At 36.3% G+C, this 21,060-nt stretch overlaps 1 protein-coding gene across 1 annotated transcript in view; it reads right to left on the bottom strand.

The window, feature by feature from the left end:
• LOC129945838 (uncharacterized) overlaps window positions 1-21,060 on the bottom strand; it is a 238,993-nt gene that overhangs the window by 133,457 nt on the left and 84,476 nt on the right. Inside the window, exon 2 of the mRNA XM_056055775.1 lies at window positions 8,108-8,289. Within this exon, the coding sequence (XP_055911750.1) occupies window positions 8,108-8,289 (182 nt within the window). The remainder of the gene's footprint in view (window positions 1-8,107; window positions 8,290-21,060) is intronic.

Raw genomic sequence — 21,060 nt, 5'->3', positions numbered from 1 at the left:
TCTTACATATTTTCTGGCCCAAACTTATATTCAATGAAGATTGGATAATGGATCAGGAACCCACAGTTGAGGAGGAATCGTAGAGATTAAGAAAAAGAAATTGAGATGAAGGAGTTGCAACGCATCGCCAGAAAGAGCATACGGTGGAACGTAGAAGTAGTTGTGGTTTTTTGTCCCGCTAGGGACAACGATCACACACGGAATTTATAATTTTGAGGACCTAAGTAAATAAATATAGATAAGACCATAAGCAAAACAAATTGACGGAACACTTATAAAGAGTTACATTTTCTTTTCACAATTCTTCTAAGAAGAAACAGTTCAACAAATTTGTCTTAATGAAGAACATAGAAATGCCATGCACAAAATTAATAAATATCGATTATTATCAATTCAGCTTGTTCTTGGGAAGTTTGGAACAAAATTAAACAGGTCAAATGTCCCAACTGCGACTGAAAACCGTTAAGGAAAAGTAATCTTCAATTAGTACCATATTCAGTATTGGTGAAGGAAAAAGAAAGCCACACTTTTTTTTAAAATAACCTACTAAAGGACAATATTTTGTAGAAGAAGTTGAAAAAAGACAAATGGTAATTATGGCATATAGGGACCCACATATTTTAACATCAACAAAGTCAGTTAGTTGCATTTTTTAAAACTTTGTTTAAAATTTTAATTCAATATTTAACAATCTTTTTATAGATTCAGTGTCTGCAGCACGCTTCCAACCACCACAGGAAGTTCGAGCAATGAGAAGGAAACTAAAATTAAATCTCCTTTTTTTTTAGAATAGTCTTGAGAGCACAACACCATTTTCCTGTTTATTCTTTAGAAGAATGTAAGAATGTTAAGATAGAAAAAATATTTAAGAACAAATCCCAGAATTAGGCACAGGACACGCCAATCAATTTGTTTCTATAATCTAAGGTGTCGAAGAAAGACAATAGCTATAAATTTAAAAAAGCTGACGAACTTAAAGGCCTTCTTCAATCGGATATTAGATAACAACCACAACAAACATAAACTATAGGGGCGCCAAAGTACCATTACCTTTCATATCAATCCCTACCGGTGCCGCCTTAGGTTCTTTTTCACACGACTCTTGTGAGGAATTGACATATCCTTTTAGAGTAAGACTTGTCATAAAAATGTGAAATAAGCTGTTAAGATTCGTTATACAAACTGTAGGTCCCATATATCCCTGACATTACTATCGCATACAGGAATGCTTGAAATTTGTCACTAGGCCTTGGTTTTCTACAAACTGTTGCACTAATTAAATTATTCATTTGGGTTGGGGGCGCATGTCTTAGCCTAATTTTTTGATATACTAAGACGAAGCCTCCACCCCTAAAAAACTGCGAGTAAAAATATGTGTCTTCTAGAAACAGTTTCAGTATTTGCTATTTTACTTTGTTACTAAAAATGCTCATTACATTTTTTGAGGCTCCTTGAATCTTGAATTTAAAGCTTTCATGGTTTTGGAGTTAATTTTTAGTGCTGATTTCAAATCCGAACTTTGCTTTAAGTTATCTACTCAAATTTTAAAAAATACCACTTTCGACGTCATCATTTCTCAGATTTATATTTTTGCAATTTTATAAAGGTATATCTCAAAAATTGTATGTGATAGATTAAATTTAATTTTAGATTTCAATAAAGGCCATCAAAACCCACCGTAATTCATTTAATTTGATTGTTTATTAATAATATAATTACATTATTCTTTAAGAAAATAAAATATAGAATCCATCACCATTCTTAAGCTTACTATTTGACAAATCTCCAGTTTCAATAAATAAATTAATATGCAACTAACTGTCACAACTTTTTTACCCAGTATAGGAATTCAAAGCTTTGAGGAAACCAAAAGTTTGATGGCCAAATTTTGAAGAGTGCTTGAGATCGTTTTCTTGCTATACTGATGTCAAAAATAAACGAAAGCATTAGCTCTTTCAAAGTATATCGATATATTTCCTCTTTCACATTTAGCATGAATTTGGAAGATCGGTCCAAAACAAAACCAGCAACCAGGAACCAAACACTATGATGCTGCAACTTCCGTGTTTAACCTATTTTGAATAACGTAATTAAAACTCCTTTTTTTGAGGACAGCTATCCATTTCTTCTGGAGTCAAACTCCAAAAGGTATATTTTTCTTTCATCATTCCTAAGAACGTTGCAAAACGTCTTTTGCCTTGTGTATCTGCACCATCTACTTCTACTCAATCTATAAGACTGTTCTTTGGAATTATTACCTCATAATACATAGTTTTGCCATAAACTCTGTTACAAAACTTTAAGATCCTGTTTCTCAAGACATCCATTTGACATAAAATGGTTATCTTATTTTTACCATTAAGTGGTGTGCTAAAGAAAATAGAACCGTAATAATTGCCTAACATAGGTAAGGAATAAGTTCTGGCGAAATTGACTTGTATTAAAAAACACTTGTCAACCGGAATGATATTCAAGAAAAGGGTTCGCAGCTGGTCTTCAAAAATAGATGACGGCCAAAAAAGTATTTTTCTGTACGCTGCCCACATTTATGAAAGAAGTACGGAAATTAATACCACTAAGACCCTTTCGAAAGAGACAGATAATGACGCTCTACAGATCATTTGTTAAAATCTCGACTTTAAAAAGCGATTCTGGAATGAATTATTTTTGCTCTTAACGCGTATTTTGCTTTAAAACGCAAGAATTAAGCATGAAATAATTATTATTTTTGGAGTGAAAATATTTTTCCCGTTGAATTTTGAATTCGCCGATTTTTTGGAATATGATGTGGAGGTTATTAAATTGATTGAAGTTGGTGTCCCCCCATCAGGTTTATGATAGAAATGAGTACGTTTTTAGTTTTGATGAATAATTGGCCTTCTGCAAAAGATTTCGTTTGACTAAAAAGATGGCTTTCCAAAAGATGTTAAAAGCAATGCACTTTCATCTATACAAGTTTCTTATCACACAAGAACTCTTACTGACCGATTATGCGGCGAGGTTACAGTTTGCTAGGCAAATGGACAGCGAAGTTAGCCAGCAGAGAAATTCTACGTGAGTTCCTAATGATTAGCGATGAGTCGCATTTTTATTTGAATGAAACCGTTAATAAACAGAACTGTCGATATTACGCTGTCGAAAATCCAACAGAACCTCGTCGCGAAACCCCTACATTCCCAACGGTCTGGTGCGGAGTTGCAGAGTGGGGGATAGTTGGCCCCTACTTCTTCACCGAAACCGTGAATACAGAGCTCTATGTCGAGATTCTACGGTCGTTTGCCAAACAGTTGAAGCGGAGACATAAACTGAATCGTACTTTTTTCCAACAAGATGGTGCCACCTGCCATACCTCACGAGTTACATTGAAATTCCTACGCAAGCACTTCAGCCACCGTTTAATCTCTCACAGCACCGAGTTCAGTGGCCGCCCGCGTTCGCCAGATTTTTACGTCGATGACTACTTTTTTGTGGGGTTATCTGAAGCAACGTGTCTACATCAATAAACCACGCACCTTGGACCAACTTAGGACGAATATTGAGACCGAAATGAGGAATATATCGCTTGCAATTTTGCAAAAAGTTATCAAAAATTTGAAAAACAGCTCGAAAATTGTATTGAACGAAATGGTCATCATTTGAACGATGTGATTTTTAAAAAATAAAGATTGAAAACCTTCAACTGTTTCCGTAATGTTTTGATGCGGCTGTGCTCGGGTCCTTAAAATATGTCAGGTTGTTAAGCCCCAACCCTTTATTAAAACAAATCCAGAAGGATCTAGAACGGCCTTATAACAGGTTTAATACATGACTTTTATAACAAGTCGTTGATCAAAATTTTGCGCCTTCTAGAAATTATTTAATTGCACCCATAAACCAGGTATTGGTAGCTCTACGATTCTTTGCTACAGGCAATTATTTTTTAAGTATTGTTGATTTTGGAGGGATGCATGTTTCAAGAATAGTTTCAAGAATTGCCACAGGAATTTGCAAAATTTCATCTACATCATCATCGGCCACCTTCTAATTTAAAAAATTTTTTTGTGATTGCTTCAACGGTCCTGTACCATGCTGAATCCGAATGGGAATTAAAATTCGATGTTATTCTCCCCCAAATCGTTTCTTTTTCCTTCTAAGTACATAACTCCATAATTAAATTATTGATTTTTCTTGATATAAGCACATTCCAAAAGTGTATGCTTTTCTTATAGAGAAAAATTGGGGCAAGAACCTTTTTTCAGCTGTTATTAATACATTTTGAACAAACACAAAACGTCTCTCAATCTTTTCATAAATTTACCCTTTTTGAAATATCACCCATACTTTTATATATATTGAAAACGATCCACCGCTAACGTCATTATCAGGGTCCAGGGTCTTAGAGAAGCTTTAGATGGTTTTTGTGGTCAGAAGAGACCCCCAAAGATGTTCAATGGGGTTCAGATCCGGGGATTGGGTGGTCAGTCTAAAACATTGATGCAGCTTTCGGTGGCGATTCGTCAGTAACGGTTTTCTTATTTTTGCTCGTCGTTTCATTCCAGCTTGTCTTAGAACTCTTCTAAGCGGTTTCTTGGCTGACATCAACTCCCTGAGTAGCTGATAAGTGCTATTTTAATTGCACAGCATTTTCAAAATGTTCACAGCGATGGACAGATCTAACGATGTTCCGTTTTGTAACAGTATTTCAATTTGGGTTTTTTTCCTGACGGTCGACTTTTTGTTGTTATATTAAGCATCTTTCTATGCTTGCTGAAAGAATTGGAACATTTTAATTTGTTCGAGATTTCTTTATGCGTAATTAAGTTCCTCCAATAGTTATTTTATACTTACCTTTAAAAACCGGCTTATTTCTTTAATTTTGTAATCTTTTTATTTTTTATAAAATAATTAAATAATGTTCAAATGGTAGACATGTGCATTCAAGAAGACACAAGCGTCCACAGGTTTTTCTCAAAACCAAATCTATCTATCAACTCCAACTCTCACCTCCCCGTGGTGAACATCGGGTGCCTAGTACCTTAACTGGAGATTGGGTTTCCAACCCCAGTGGAAAGTTGTTGTTGGCAGCAAACGAGAGAGGTGGGGGAGAAGTGTTTCCACTAAGGCACCTCTCCTTATTCAGACGGCAGGGAGGAATTCCCGAGATGGAATCAACGGTGGCGTCTACAGTTCCAGTAAGGTTGAACTACTTAGTGAACACCTTATAGGGCTTCTTCGACTTATTTGGAGCCCAGGCCTATAAGGAGTGATTTTATCCGGCTCCCCATTTTTGGAATTATACTTAGGATCTGGCCCACCAGATTGGGGGTTGTGCCGTAGGGGTGACTTCCTGGCCACGTAAAAGCTTTCATAGTTGACGGATTTACTGTTGACAACCAACGCAAACGAATTAAGGACAACGAACTTCGGATATGCACGTGGAATGTTAGGTCCCTTAACAGACCACGTGCGGCCGAAGAATTAGCAGAGGCCCTAGACCGCTATAAAGCAGATATCACCGCCATCCAGGAAATACGATGGAATGGGCCGGGCAAAAAGAGGATGAAAAACTGCGATATTTACTATGGTGACTGCTACCAAGAAAACCAACAGCGCTTATTTGGATGCGGTTTCGCCATTGGAGCCAGACTTAGGCAAGAAGTCTGAGCCATAGGTGCATCAATTAGTGCCTCATGACCATACGCATCAAAGCAAAATTCGGCAACATTAGCCTGATATGCGCGCTCGCCCCCACAGGAGAGAAAGACGACAACACCAAAGATATGTTCTTCGAGCTCTTAGACAAAACATATAAGCAGTTTCCTAGCTACGATATTAAAATATTCCTGGGCGATTTTAATGCCAAGCTAGGAAGGGAAGAAATCTTTGGTTGAATAATCGGGAAGAACAGCCTGCACGACAACCCTTCCGACAACGGATTCAGGCTCATAGATTTTGCTGCGGGGTGAAATTTCATGGTAGCCAGTATGCGTTCTCCACACCTCAATATCCACAAAGGAAATGGGACTTCCCCAGATCAATCTACAGTCAACCAGATTGACCATATTGCGATCGACGCCAGACACGCTTCCAGCATTATGGATGTACGAACTTTCCGAGGAGCTAACATCGACTCGGACCACTACCTCGTTTGAGCCAAGGTAGCACTTCGGATTTCCGGACCAAGGCAAAACAGGGATTTGCCGGGAGAAGATACAACGTCGAACGGCTACAATCGCCAGAGGTCGCCAAATCCTTTTCCGCCCGAGTTACAAGTAACCTCTCTCGAAGTTCTCTGCCGCCAACACAATGTATCGAAAACCAGTGGCAACATTGCCAAGATGCAATCAGAGAAGCCGCCTCTGATGTGCTGGGTTTCAAACAGCCACCAACAAGGAACCCCTGGTTTGATCATTAAGCTTGTTTACCTCTAGCAAATCATGTGTAAAGTATTTCTACAGTGTCATATAGTAAATTTTTATGAAACTTTTTAAGAGAATGTGGCTCACATTTGATCAAAAATGTGAGTTACTGTATAATAGTTTTGTTACGAGACCTTCAATTAAGTTGATATTGTTCAGATAAAGGAAAAACTTTTGGAAAATATATGATGTTCTTTGGGACTATAATTTGACCAGAAATACATTATTTTTATCTTTGACATCTAATTCTTTTGCTAATTGATTTTCACAAAAATATTATTTGGAGTTCTTAAACTACAATTTGACAGCAGGCCAATTAGATATGTCGTCTAAGCTTGCCCATTCCTATTTCATGCGTTTACATTTGTCATTAATGTGACAGTTCAGGATTCATTGCCTCTATAGCTAGTTGAATTTTGACTACATTAATAAATTCTTCCTATACATAAATTTAATTTATTAATTATCAAATGTTAACTGTCAGTTCTGCTTTTGCGTACACAGTATATTGATTATTCAAAAGACTTGGTTAAAAAAGTTTAAGAACAAGTTTCTGAGGCAACAATTTTCATTTCGCAAATTAAAATTTGATACTCTTTATTTAGAGCCTTTTTTGACGGCTTTGCAATGTACCGCCAAACATAAACATTTTAGTTCTATAAACATGGAAAAAATGTAATTTTTGTTTGTGAGTTTGTTTATGTCGCGGCATTAAAAGGGTTATCAACATGTCAAACATAATATCTATTAAAATATTCAATGACTAACGCTAAGCTCTATCAAAGTGTTCAGTAACTTCTTGTCAACCAAACATACATTTAGAATGTCAAATCAATCCACAAAGTCCGCAACCATTAGTTTGCCTTCAAGCTTCAACCAAATGCGCATAATCCAGAAAGAAATAAATAAATAGGCATTACAACACAGATTTAGCAAGTTGGTACACTGCACTGTAGCCTGCAAAAGTAAATTTCAAGCACCAGCAGCAACTTTGACAGCAATAAATACTGTTTAAGACACGTCACTTGGGTAAATTATTCGTACACTCTTATGGCCACGATGAAATGAAGCCGCTTTTCAGCTTGAATTTCCGACCAAGCTTTATGCCGCCGCGCGCCGCTGCCTCGCCGTGACATAATTTGCTAATTTTGAGCTAAAAAGATCCGCGTTCTCCAAGAGCTGCCCGCTCAATTAGTTCTCACGCTACTCTATACCTACAAATGCTAGTTCTGTAAGCCTGTTCGAAGCTCAGCTTAGCTCAGTTCAATGAATGTAAACAGATTCCTACGATTCTTATAGCTCAAGCGAAGGGCCCATTAGTAAAGCTGCAATTGTTTTGCATGCTGAATCTAATTGCCGTAAGGAGACACTTGTCTCCTACAAATAAGGGAGAAGTATTACTCGCCTCCCTGCCATCAACTGAAGCTCGCCAATGCCGTCCCCTTGAAGTTCAGTGTAATTGAAAATTAAAATAAATAAAATTAAAGTCAGGCTCGTTCAGTCAGGCTCAGGACCGTCAACGATCGACGACATCGGCTATGCTACGTCAAAGACATATGTGAGCTGGGGCTATAAGCTATAGACCCAGCCCTAGAGCCATAGCCAGCATTATATGTACCTTCATGAGATACACTCCGCTGCCGATCTCGTTCACTTCACATTTGTTCCAAACTATCTATCCACATCCCAATACACATAATATGACTCACCTTGTTGAAAGTAGTTCGCTTTTCGAACGTAAACACACACCAACGCCATTAGCTGGAGCTGCGATAACCGCTGTCTCGTTGACTGTGGCAGCGGTAGTAAATCTCTGAGGTTGGCTATCTCGGCATTGATTAGATCCCGCCGTAGTTTGGATGCACCTTTTGTTGATTTATTCGCGTCGAATCTGTGAAGAACGAAAAGAGAGACGAGAAATCTCATTAAAGGAATGTGAAGTGTTTTAATGGGCAAAGCTGAAACTTAAAGAAGTATCATATATAGGAACGGGACAGGAAGGTTCAACATCAATATACATAAAGCAAAGGTTTCTATTTGAGAGACTCAGAGAGTCAGAGACTCAGAGCTCAGACACAAGCGCTTAAGATAACTTTGTTGATTTTAATGAAGCAGTTAAACGCATTACAATTTTGTTAACAACGACACTTTGTGTGTCCATAAAGTTTAGCTTAATGTTGAATACATAATGTTTTTTGACTCATGGAATAGCTCTTAAGTGATGATGATATGGCAATTTAGATTTACTTAAAAAAATAGATTAGTCCAAAATGAGTTTTAAAGCCGATCTTTTTAAAACAAAAAAAACAACTTGTCATAGAAGCTTTGAGAATTACTCTAGAATGCCAATAAACACAATCTAGAATACCAATAATGACATTCTAATTGTATTTTTATATGTATTTTATATAAAAAGGTCGTTAGAAGTCTTTTGAGTCACATTTTCAGTATAGTAGACTTTGACAGTTGTGTAATCTTAAAGGGTTGTCCATGCAACATGTTCATCTGAATTTCCACAAATGTAATAGGAACTATATGTCAAGTGTTACATGACGATAAATAAATTAAAAAAAAGTGGGTCCCCTCGATTCCTCCAACCATTTGTTCGATTAGGTGCAAACTTTGAAGTTATTATTTTATTCAGATTCGCATCAGGAGATTTTTGAATAGAACGATATCTCAAAAACGGGTCGATATTTCTTGAATGTACAATCTATACAAAAAATATTTTTTAAACTTAAATATCAAAGTTTTTTTGCTTAATTAAATGGCTTTGAATTTAAAGAAAAAAAAAGGCTGGGATGCGACCCACAACTTCCCAATTTTGTCAATTTTTCAAAGTATCAATTTTTACCAAATTTTCGTACCATTTTTTGTAGATTTTATTTTTTTTTATGAAAAAACGGACTGTTGGATTTTTATAAAAAAATTACTGAATATCGAAAACAATATTTTCTGTGGTATAAAATAAGTTTAAAGCCAATAGTTTTAATTTTTGAAAAGCTATTTAAGTCGAAAGTAAATTTGTACCAAGTTTTAGTATTGCTTTTTTTTAGAGTTAAAAAAAAACTGTCATTTCGATTTTTTTCAAAATTTTACTGAATGTTGACAACAATATTTTTAAATTAAAGTAGTTTCTAGCCAATATCTCAAAGTTTTGAAAAGATATTTAAGTCGAAAATCAATTTTTACCAACTTTTATTAATTTTTATTAGGTTTTTATTTTTTGTAAAAAAAATGTCAATTTGATTTTTCTCAACATTTTTTAAGAATGTTGAAAACAATATAACTTATCAGATAAAATAAGTTGAAGCCTAAATTTCAAGTTTTTGAAAAGATATTCGAATCGATATTCAATTTTTACCAACTTTGAGTAATGATTTTTTAGATTTTTATTAAAAAAAAACTGTCAATTCGATTTTTCTCAAAATTTTATCAAAAGTCAAAAACATATGTTCTTAAGTTTGATTTTTAATCAGCCTTTCTGTGAGTTTCATCCGAAAAATCATTCACCCGAAATATTTTTGTTCGCCCGGAATTTAAAAAGCTATTGCTCGTTTCGCCCGAATAGAATTGTCGAATAATTGTCGTGTTCATCAAACTGAGTTCGCAATAAATTTCCATATTTCTGATTAAAACAGAGAATGAAGTCTGAACCTACATTTCTTGTTGAACATAAAAACGAAATGACATAACTGCTTTGGAATTTCAAGCATATTTCAGAGACCTTCTAACTCCAAGGCAAGAAATGATATAAATGATCTACATGCGATTATTGAAGGAAGTCTTAATATCGACAGTTTGAATATAAGGTTGTTCCTGTATGCTGACGACATGGTGATCTTAGCAGAGAATGTAGAGGTTTTGCAACGCATGATACAACATTTTGAAGAGTACTGCACCAGTTGAAATCTTTAAGTGAATCTCTCAAAATCGGAAATTATGGTCTTTCGAAATGGTGGCAATCTATTAAAAAGGGAAAAGTGGATTTTCAACATAGAAGAAATTCGGATTGTATCTCAGTACACATATCTTTGTGTTCTGCTCACTCCAAAGATGAACTTTTTTAAGCATGTAGAGAAAAGAAATACAGCAACAAAGAACAGTATTAACGCGACATGGCATTGTTTTTTGAGTAAGCAGAATAGCAACCTCAGTTCAAAATGGAAACTCTTTTTGGCAGTATGCAGAGCTATTCACACTTATAGTGCACAAGTCTGGGGTTTTGGAACTTTCTGAGATATTCCAGTAGATTTTTTTGTAGCATTCTTAAAATGCACCGGGTGTCATAGTTATCGAAAACTATGTTTCGACATTTGGGAATCTCTGAATCTAGTGTGAAAATGAGTATAGATTTTTAACAATAAGGGCGTGCCAATCACCTCCAAATGTGTGAAGACTTAAAAATGAAGCTATTAACAAAGTTTCAGCTGTGTCGAAGTTTTTTTAATGTAACAGAATTTTATTATTATTTTACTTCCATTTCGAATACTCTGCTTCATATAAATCTTTAGAAGTTTGACTGTGCTGGCGAGAAGGTTTTGTTGACATTGCCCTGGTTTTGAAAGCTTATCTAAAAAGCCTGTAATAATCTTGGCCTCGAAAAAAACTAAATTTCTGACTTCAGCAGAAGCAATCTGCCCTTTCTCTTCAAGCCTTTTTCTAAATATATGAAAACTACAAATGTCATTTTTTCGAATTGAAAATTGTCTCATCCGTGCTTTGTGTGGAGGCTTAGCGTAGGGCTTGATATCAAAACTAATCTTGGTTAATATGAACCCTTTGTTTTGAATCCTTATCGATATAAAAAAAATACAATAAATCAATATTATTTTCTTCGATATTCAGTTATATTATTTATGGTTCTTTTAAAAAAAAAATTTTAAAATCATCAGTAGTTATTGGATAATCTCAAGGAAGCGCTGGACAATTTGTCACTAAACGGTTTTCAACAGAAAAAAGTAAAACGCTTTGAAAGTAATTTTTGCTTTTGTAAATTTTATTATATCAATTTTTTGAAATATGTGTAGATATTAAGAAATGTAAAAATAATGTTGGAAACTCGTATTTAAAAAAAAAACTTAAGTAGATAGTTAAAATCAATGTTTGAACTCGAAATCAGCGCTGAAAATTAACACCAACATTTTGCTCAAAAGTTCCAATAGAATCAAATAAAGACGCATATTGTAACTGAGAGTTTCCAAGACCTTAGTTTCTGTTTTAACTAAGCCTAAGAAACCAAGGCGTAAAATGTTAAATGATTTTGAAGCCATTTTTACTAATTACGAGACTTAATAAATAACTTAACTAATTTTAAACGATTTTAACTTCTTACTATTTATTAACAATTTGTTGAAGTTAAAATCAAGGAATGGTATAAGAGCAGTGCAGTGGATGGAATGGTCAAGTTAACAGTAGGGATTGCCAATTAATAGGCCAATAAAAGGCAATGAGCTATTTACTAGATAGCAAAACCAAAAGAAAGGTTTGATATTTTGGATTCTCTTAGTAAATTAATAACTAGTAAATTGTTAAACCTTTAACAATAGATTGTTTAAAATGTTTGGTCAATATTTTTGGTTGTCTTTAACAAGGTTATATTTCGAAAATCTAATTTGATTCAAGAATGTACAGGATCCGGCAAAAAGATCTCCCATATTTTAAAAGTAAACGCCGCCGTGAAGTGTGTGCTGTGGCTCCATCTTTTTAGAATCAGACTTCTTTGTGGTTCCTACTAAACTAATTTAAGTTTGGTTAGAGGAATCTCAATCGTGTGACAGTAGCGATCCGCATTAACTGTAACTTTCTGCCCATTTTCTTCGAAAGAATACGAAAATACGGATATATTCCTATCGGACAAATGCGTGATGCTCACCGTATTAAAAGTATTATTTCTTGTGAACGAGTATCAGTCAAAAGAAGTTCAAAAACAATTCCAAATTCAAGAGTTTTATTGAAATAATTTCTAAAAATACGTATTCAACTGTTCAAAAATGATTTACAAATTTTATTTATTACCTCTTTTCCAATGGGAACTTGACAGTTTGAATTTAACTTGTGTACACTTCCTTTTATTAATCATAGAACTGTCACTTTCAGTAAACTCAATATTTTCATAATGGTTACGTACCTACACGAACAAACAACGGCTGCAAGATTTAAAAATATTTTAGGGAAATTTGGTTAATTCTTTAACACCTATATAACTCCAATTTTCTGTCAGAATTCTCTCAATAACGATCTTTTACTGTTACTGTGAATGAACAGCGTTATCGCCCGATTATTTTTGGCCAGAAGAATTAGAAGATATGGAATTGGCACACTTTTCAATCGATTTATTGAAGGGTAAGTTAAAGAAGCGTGTTATCTCATCCTCACGCATCAATGGGCCAGTTAATTCGCAGCCTCATTCGTGCATTTTGACACCTTAAGACTACGCCAACATTCAAAAGACATTGAACAACAAAAAATAGGCCAAGTCACCGAAAAGAAAGTCCAACGAATCTCACACTAAAAATGCCCCGAAATCAAGTTTCATTCATAAATGCTTTGATTGTACTTAAATAAAGTTTTGGACACAACTTAAATGGTTTGCATTTTATTTTAAAATTATGAAACTTAACTAGTTAAGCGAGTGAGATTATATTCGAACAAAAAAATAGAAGGCATAATGTCTCAATTCCTTTAGTGCTTGTAATTCTTAGAAAAAGTTATAAATTTAGATCAATAAAAATACCAACTTAGACTAAATTTGCTCAGAAAAAGCATTTCAAACTTCAACTTTAAACTAAAAACCACCAAACAAACTTCAGAGATAGTGACCGATTGTTCTGGATTAAGGAATGTGGAGGGAGCAATAGAACTTCAGTCTGTCAAAGCTCTTTAAATCCAGAAACCTAACCATAACTTCTAAGCTGAGGATGTAAAGGACGATGACTCTGCCATAACTCACAAATGGATCCAACACTTGGGTGCTGAGTAAAAGGCATTCCAAACTCTTAGAAGCGTTCAAGATTTTGAAGAGAATTGTTGGCCTCTTGTGAGGGGAAGAACAATTCCGAAGACGCTACAATCATGACCTGTATGCAAATTACTTCGAAGCTTTTATTGGGACAAAAATTACGCTCGGGTGGTTCTAGTGGATCCCAACATAAGTCGTAGCTATATCAACACCCTTAACTACAGAGCTTCGTTGACGAGATGTAGGGTGAAATTAAAAGTGTTTTTATGGAGGTTGGATCCGAGACTGTACCTAGGCGTGCGAGAGTTAGTGACTCTTGGATATCCCAAGACACCTGGGGAAAAAATCGAGCTTTGTAAATCGTTGAAGCTGCAAATAAACGCCTAGACATACTCTCAACGAAAGGCTGAATTGCGAAACGAATATCGGATAGCAGACAAGATGGTCTATCGATGTGTGAGACGTGACAGCAGGGTGAGGATAGATGGACTCGCTGATAATACTAAAAACGCTGGAAGGAGATTTAGTACCCGTGGCATGATGGTTAGTGCGTTGGACTGTCATGCAAGGGGTCTAGGGTTCAATCCCTGCCTGTGCCACCTTAATTTAAAAAAAAATAATTTTTCGAGGGTACTGCCTCTTGCGAGGAATTGACAAACCCTTCAAGAGTAATTCTTGTCATGAAAAAGTGCTTTCTCAAACTAGCCGTTCGGATTCGGCCTAAAATTGTAGGACCCTTCCATTCCTGACAACATCACTCGCACACAGGAATGGTTGAGAGTTGTAAGTCACTAGGCCCTGGTTCACAACGGACTGTTGAGCCACCCCATTTGTTTTTTTTTTTGCTGCAAGAAGATGAGATATCCGAGAATAGTACTAAATAGCCAAAGAAGTTGTCGGGAAAAAAGACACAACAATCATCCAGTAATGGATGTGGATAGGAAACTATTGGTATTGGAAGATCAACTTCGCAAGTGGATCACTTTTGTGCCCTATTAAATGAGGACCCGAGTGCAGAAGTGCCCCAACTTAACGAGATGCGCAGATCCTGCAGGGGTATTGACATCGAACCCCCTTCAGTAGCGGAAATTGAAACAGCGATTAACATCCTCAAATACAACTAAGCAGCCGGGCTTGACGGAGTACCAGCAGAATTCCTGAAAGCTGATCCGAGTTAAACGAGAATGTATATGGAGATCACTTCTTGTGAGAGGAATTCCGCCAAAAATGTTTGCCATTACAAAGGAGTCCTACAAGAATGCAAGGTGTTTCGTGTTGGATAATGGGCAGCTATCCGACTCTTTCGAAGTGCGTCAGGGTGTGAGACAAGGGGATGTTTTATCGCCAATTCTTTTCCTGCTGGCGATAGATGATGTTCTGACGGCCAACATCGGTACAACTGAGAGGCAAGGTATTCAATGGAGAACGTTTGAAAGGCTTAGTAATTTAGACTATGCCAACGACATATGTCTCATGACAAATAACATTAGTGGCCTGAACGAGATGTGTCAAACTTTACGGGTGAAAGGAGAACCGTGCGGTCTTAAAATAAATAGCAAAAAGATGAAAATAATGCTAACAGGCCCCCCAACACGAATAATTTATTTATCTTGGAAGTATTGTATCAGCAAATGGTGGTACGGATCTGGACGTAAAAAGCAGAATAAATAAAGCTCGCATTGCCTTTGGTGCTCTGTCACAAATTTGGAAATTCAGTCAAGTCTCCTTACGCACTAAACTGAGATTCTTCGAATCCAATGAGAAATCCGTGCTATTATGCTCGAGAAAATCGCAGGCTTTTGTGAACCGATGTCTGCGTCACATCCTTAAAATTCGCCGGCCACAAACAATATCTAACCAGGAATTGCGGAGTAGGACAGGTCAGAGGCGCTGGATATCGACATCAGAAAGCGCATATGGCAATGTATTGGGCACACACTGAGGAAACCGAACGATGATATTGCGAAGCAGTCCTTCGAATGGAATTCTCAGGGGTCACGGCGGGTTGGAAGACCAAGAACAACATCGAAATCTACAATGCTATCGGAAGCTAACTCCCAGAGAAAGACGTGGCCACAGTTAAGGTATCTAGCTGCAGATCGAGAAGGATACAGACGTTTTGTTGACGCCCTATGCCCCTTACCGGGTTAGAGGACCTGATGATGGATCTAGTGGGATAGCTCACATGAGCAAATAGCAAAACACAATTTTCAACTTCAAAAACCACTGTACTGATGTTTCTTTAATAGAATGATAATAATCTCTTACAGCTGCTTGTACTTCAATTTTTCATCTGTAAACTTCCCATGTAACTAACGCCCACTAACCGCAGATGTTGATAAATATTGTAGCTATTTTTACATACACGGAACTTATTATCCTTTTCCAAGAACGGTATTCTTTTAACTTTTATTTTTCTTAAATTCAAGTTCAAAAAACAAATTAGGTCACCATATCTCGTAAGTCGCAACTGAATGATTTACAACCGATGATGTTGTGTTATTATCCCTCAATGTATCTTATTATTAGTTAACTATATTACAATGAAATTTATTTTATAAAATTGACGTAAAGTTCAATAGAATTATACATTCACCATCAATAGTGTAATATAACAAACATACAAGTAAGAATTATTTAAACAAAAAAAAAAAGTTTAATAAAATTATATTCACCGCAAGATACCGCATCATTAACAACAACATAAGCTTAACAACTCTGTTGTGGTTTCCATATTGTTAAACAAAAGAAAATCTATTATACTTAATAATAGTACAAACAAGTAGATAAATGTACTAGGTATAGTATCTTTAAGCATTAAAGTATCTATAACCTAGAGAGCAGGTGCGGGTGCAAAGACGCATGCATGGGAATTGAGTCCAATGATTGTACATTGATTGAAACTTACTCTGTCAACAAGAATTGAAATTAATTTATTTATAGCAACTTTGTTAAATTTGTACTTTTATTAAAAGAAATCCTGTTTTGTGGCTGAAAGACCCCTCACAAATTAACATTTCGGAATCTTCCGCTAGAAGAACGTCATCGTGGTTGAATAGGTTAGAAATGACATTGCATCGAAGAAAAAATAAGAAGAATAAAGATGTCAAGGTCTAAGTGACGTACAACAGCTTTAAACGAGGAACAGTAATGTTAAACTTTGCTCAAGCCGATCAAGCCGGTGATGAAAATGACGGAAACTCAATGAATGACTGGTTGTTGTTTAAATAAATGCGACAGCTATGGAAATAAAGGTAAATACAAATAAATTGGGTGGCACAACAGTCCGTTTGAGAACTAGGGCCTAGTGACTGACAACTCACAACCATTCCTGTGTGCGAGTATTGTTGTCGGGGATGGAAAGGACCTTCAGTTCTAGGCCGAATCCGAACGGCAAATTTGCGAAAGCACTTTTCATGACAAGAATTACTCTTGGAGAATTTGTCAATTTCTTGCAAGAGGCAGTACCCTTGAAAAAAACTTAAGGTGGCATAACACTAACCATCATACCACGAGTACTAAAAGAAATAAAGGTTCAGCAAGGTAAAATAAACAAGAATCGAACAAGAAAAATATCAGCTAAGACCTATGCTATCAAAACAACCTCCAGACTTTGAAAAGTATGATACAAGAATAACCCGGCCAGGCCATTGACTTTAAAGTCACAAAGATGGTCAGTAATATGTCCATTGACGACTTGAGCCGACTTCTAGATGCCAAGTTAGCTATTCATCTTCAACATTTGGTTACAAAAATATATATGGACGGGGTAGCTGGCAAAATTTTTTTAGTGAGAAACAACAGCTACTTGAACAAAAACTGGCCGAGACTGTTGGAAGATGTGCTTATATTGAGATGCAGATCGAACGCACGATGCAGAAGACCAACTTAGAGAATATCATTGTTCACTTGCCAAGCTAAGCAACTTTTAATCCAATTAAACAAGCCAAAGAACTTTGCCAAAATCTTCCCAGAGTCTCAGAAAATAGGGTTGAATCAGTGCGTCTAACTTAAAGCAAAAACAATTTTAAACAATGTTTGTCAAATTGAAATACAACTATGAGGTTATCAACATTTTGAAAAACTTACTTAAATTAAGAGTCACCGGAATAAGTGTTTAGAAAGAGAAGCCGACTTCTTAGTCGCTAGACACTAACAAAGTTAATTTTGCTCAAGAAAGCGAAACGTAACGAAGAAAATATTAAACTAAGTTTCGAATCAGCTGTTATTCTACCAGTTTTTACAGAAAGGTGGCCGAAACTTGGCTGAAAACTAAAAGGAAATTTCACTGACTAAATATTGTCCGCAAGGTTTTTGAAAGTATCCTGTTTAAATGACTGACGAACTGTGTTGTTAAAAATGACATACATGTTATTCTTCTGGGGACATAGTTTTCAGCCTTAGTACTATCATTAATATCAATCGTTTACAATGTATAAACATAATTGCCTACTTTGTATATGTAAAGAAAGGAAATCTTAAAAACATGTAATAACTGTGAATAACTGCCGGTATCACAGTTCTGTCCGATTTTCCGAAGTTAATGGCAACTATTATTCTCAAGAGGTTTAAGTCCAGGATCAAGTCTACCCTCAATAGCCAATAAGCGGGGAATCGAACGTCGACCACATCAACACCTTGCGAATCATACTCACCGCTGTACCTAATGTTTGTAGATTTTGAGATGGCGTTTGATCGGGTCAATCGTGAATGCATCTGGAGATCGCTTATTGCGTGAGAAATCTCTGAGAATATTGTCGCTGCTATTAATAAATCGTACAACAACGCAAGAAGTTTTGTGTTGCACAATGGACAGCTTTCCGACTCCTTTTATGTGCATCAAGGAGTGAGACAAGGATATGCCTTGTCACCAATTCTGTTTCTGCTGGCGATTGACGATGAGATGACTGCCACGGTGGGTACAAATGAAAGAAACGGTATAAAATGGAGTCTGTTTGACAAGCTTAGCCACAAAGATTATGCTGACGATTTATGTGTCATGGCTATCAACACAGCAGGCTTAAATCAGATGTATCATTATCACCAAAGCGCACAAGTTATGCTATAAGGCAGTGGACCATAGAGGAGGTCGAGCAGTTTAATTATCTGGGAAGTTTTATAGCTCTCTATGGCGAAACGGACCTGGATGTTAAGAGAAGAATAAACAAAGCCCGTAGTTTATTTGGAATCCTTTCTCCTGTGTGGAACTCTAGCAAAATATCGCTACGCACCAAGCTGAAACTCTTCGAATCCAACGTCAAATCAGTGCTGTTATATGCTTCTGAAACATGGAAATGCTCTGCTAACATCTCTAGCAGACTACAAGCTTTCACTAACCGTTGTCTGAGCTCTATTCTGAAGATCCGGTGGCCGCAAACCATTTCTAACGTTGAGCTGTGGAATAGGGCCGGAGAGAAAAAATTGGAAGCAGACATCATGCAACGGAAATGGCGTTGGGTTGGCCATACACTGAATAGAACGAAAATAAAGCAAAACAATCGGTCCAATGGAATCCACAGGGAAAAATATGGAAGACCAAAGACAACTTGGAGATCATCATTTTGAAGGCGGCTCGGTCTCAAGGTATTTAATCGTGGCCACAGCTGAGGTCAGTTGCGGTGAATCGGAAAAGGGAGTAGGATCTTGTTGCTGCCCTATGCTCCAGGAGGAGTTAAAGCGCTGCTGTACTTGCAGCCGGACAACATATATTGTATATTTTAAAGCAGGGTTCGGTAGCGTAGATCAGTAGATCGAGATTTAATGTTTTCTTAAACTACTTGCTATGGGAATACTTACCAGGATGTTGAAAACGCTAAACAAAAACGCTAAACAAAATACTAAAAGTCTTTGATGAAAGCAGTATGTCAAAAACCTTTACTAAATCTGCTTATCAAAGTTTTGATTCAGATGACATTTTTCTTTAAGCGGATATACCAATAAAGCTCAAGATGATGATCATGAAACTTGAAGAATACTGCAAAATGTGGAACCCCACAGTAAATTTCACATAATAGTCTTTGGCAGGGGAAAGAGTCTGAGAAAAGAAAATTATATGTAGAGATATGAACTTGAGATAGAGGAACACTATAAATATCTTGGTCTAACATTTTATCAATAAAATAACATGAACATCCATTTAGAAGAAACGTTTCTTCTTTCCAAAGTATTGGAACGCTGATTAAGTATCAGCTTAAATAATTTCTCGAAGAAGCAAAGCTTTTTAATCACCGGGCAGTACGGCTTTCGAAGCAATAGGTCCACGGAGATTTTATGGTTTATCTAACCAAATGGTGGAACACGTCTTTACGTCGTTTTGGAGAAAGATATATTATTGCACTTGATATTTTAAAAGCATTTGATAAAGTTTGGCACGAAGCTCTCTTATCGAAAATGAGTGCTTTCGGTACTTACGAATCTCTTCTTCTTTGGATTAAAAACCACCTTTCAAACCATTCAATACATGTATTGGATGGTTTCGAGTCTGAAATTTATAAAATAAATTCTGGTATTCCCCAAGACTACGTTTTGTCTCCGACTCTCTTTCTAATTCTAATCAACTTTCAACACTCTATATTCGATATTGCCAAAAATGCTGCTAGCTCTTAGGATTTCCCAGACTCGACGGTGCAAGAAATTTGTCACCCTTTCTAATCTTGTTTTAATTTACAAAGCCTTCAATTGTCTAAATTTTAGATATAAATCACTTACATGGCAGTCTTTTTGATATGATCAAAAGAAGAGCTCTGAATATGGTAGACGATAGAAAAATAACCAAAACAATTACACTACTCAAAAACTACTGCAATGTTTCATGAATTTCGGTGTTCTACCGTTATTTTTACCAAAAAAGTTCTGCCGAATAAACCAGTTGCATTCCAATCTATGAAAAGTCATCCGTAATACTTGCAGTTTCACTTCTAGGAATGCTCATTAGGTTTCCATTGAGCTCAATTTTGGACGTTTTGTCAAGTATAGAGTCGAGAATTTGGAATTCTTTGGCTAAATCTGTTTTCCGTCCCATTTTTATATTCAGAACTTGAAGACTAATGTGCACCGGTATCTGCTCTTGAATCCTTCCCAAACTCAGGAAGACAACGATTTTTGGTATCGATCAGACCACATTATGGCGTATTTTGCATAGGGATCTTGGCTTACTACCATCATCAAGCTGGCTCAAGAACTGAAGGCCGGTGGGCCATCTGAAGCAACGTACGTTATCGGATTTTAAAGTTACCAAGAGCTTATTGGAAAACACTTTGTAACAGGTAAGAATACATTTCGGTTTAGATTAGTAAAAATAAATAAATTGGGTGGCGCAACAGTCCGTTGGGAACCAGGGCCTAGAGACTTACAACTCTCAACCATTCCTGTGTGCGAGTACTGTTGTCAGGAATGGAAGGGACCTACATCCGAACGTCTAATTTGAGAAGGCACTTTTTCATGACAAGAATTACTCTTGAAGGATTTGTCAATTCCTCACAAGAGGCAGTACCCGCGAAAATTATTTTTTTTTAAATTTAGGTGGCACAGGCAGGGATTGAACCCAAGACCCTTGCATGACAGTCCAACGCACTTACCATCATGCCACGGGTACTACTGATCTTAGATAAGTATTACATTTAAATTCTTTTAATGACACTAACATTTGCCCCTTTAAAAAAAAATGCTGATACGCTCCTGCTTAACTATTTCCATTGCTGC

The sequence above is a fragment of the Eupeodes corollae genome, chromosome 1, assembly GCF_945859685.1.
Source record: "Eupeodes corollae chromosome 1, idEupCoro1.1, whole genome shotgun sequence".
Classification (NCBI taxonomy): domain Eukaryota; kingdom Metazoa; phylum Arthropoda; class Insecta; order Diptera; family Syrphidae; genus Eupeodes; species Eupeodes corollae.
The sequence above is the reverse complement of the archived record's forward strand: the minus strand, read 5'-3'. Positions and strand labels throughout refer to the sequence as shown.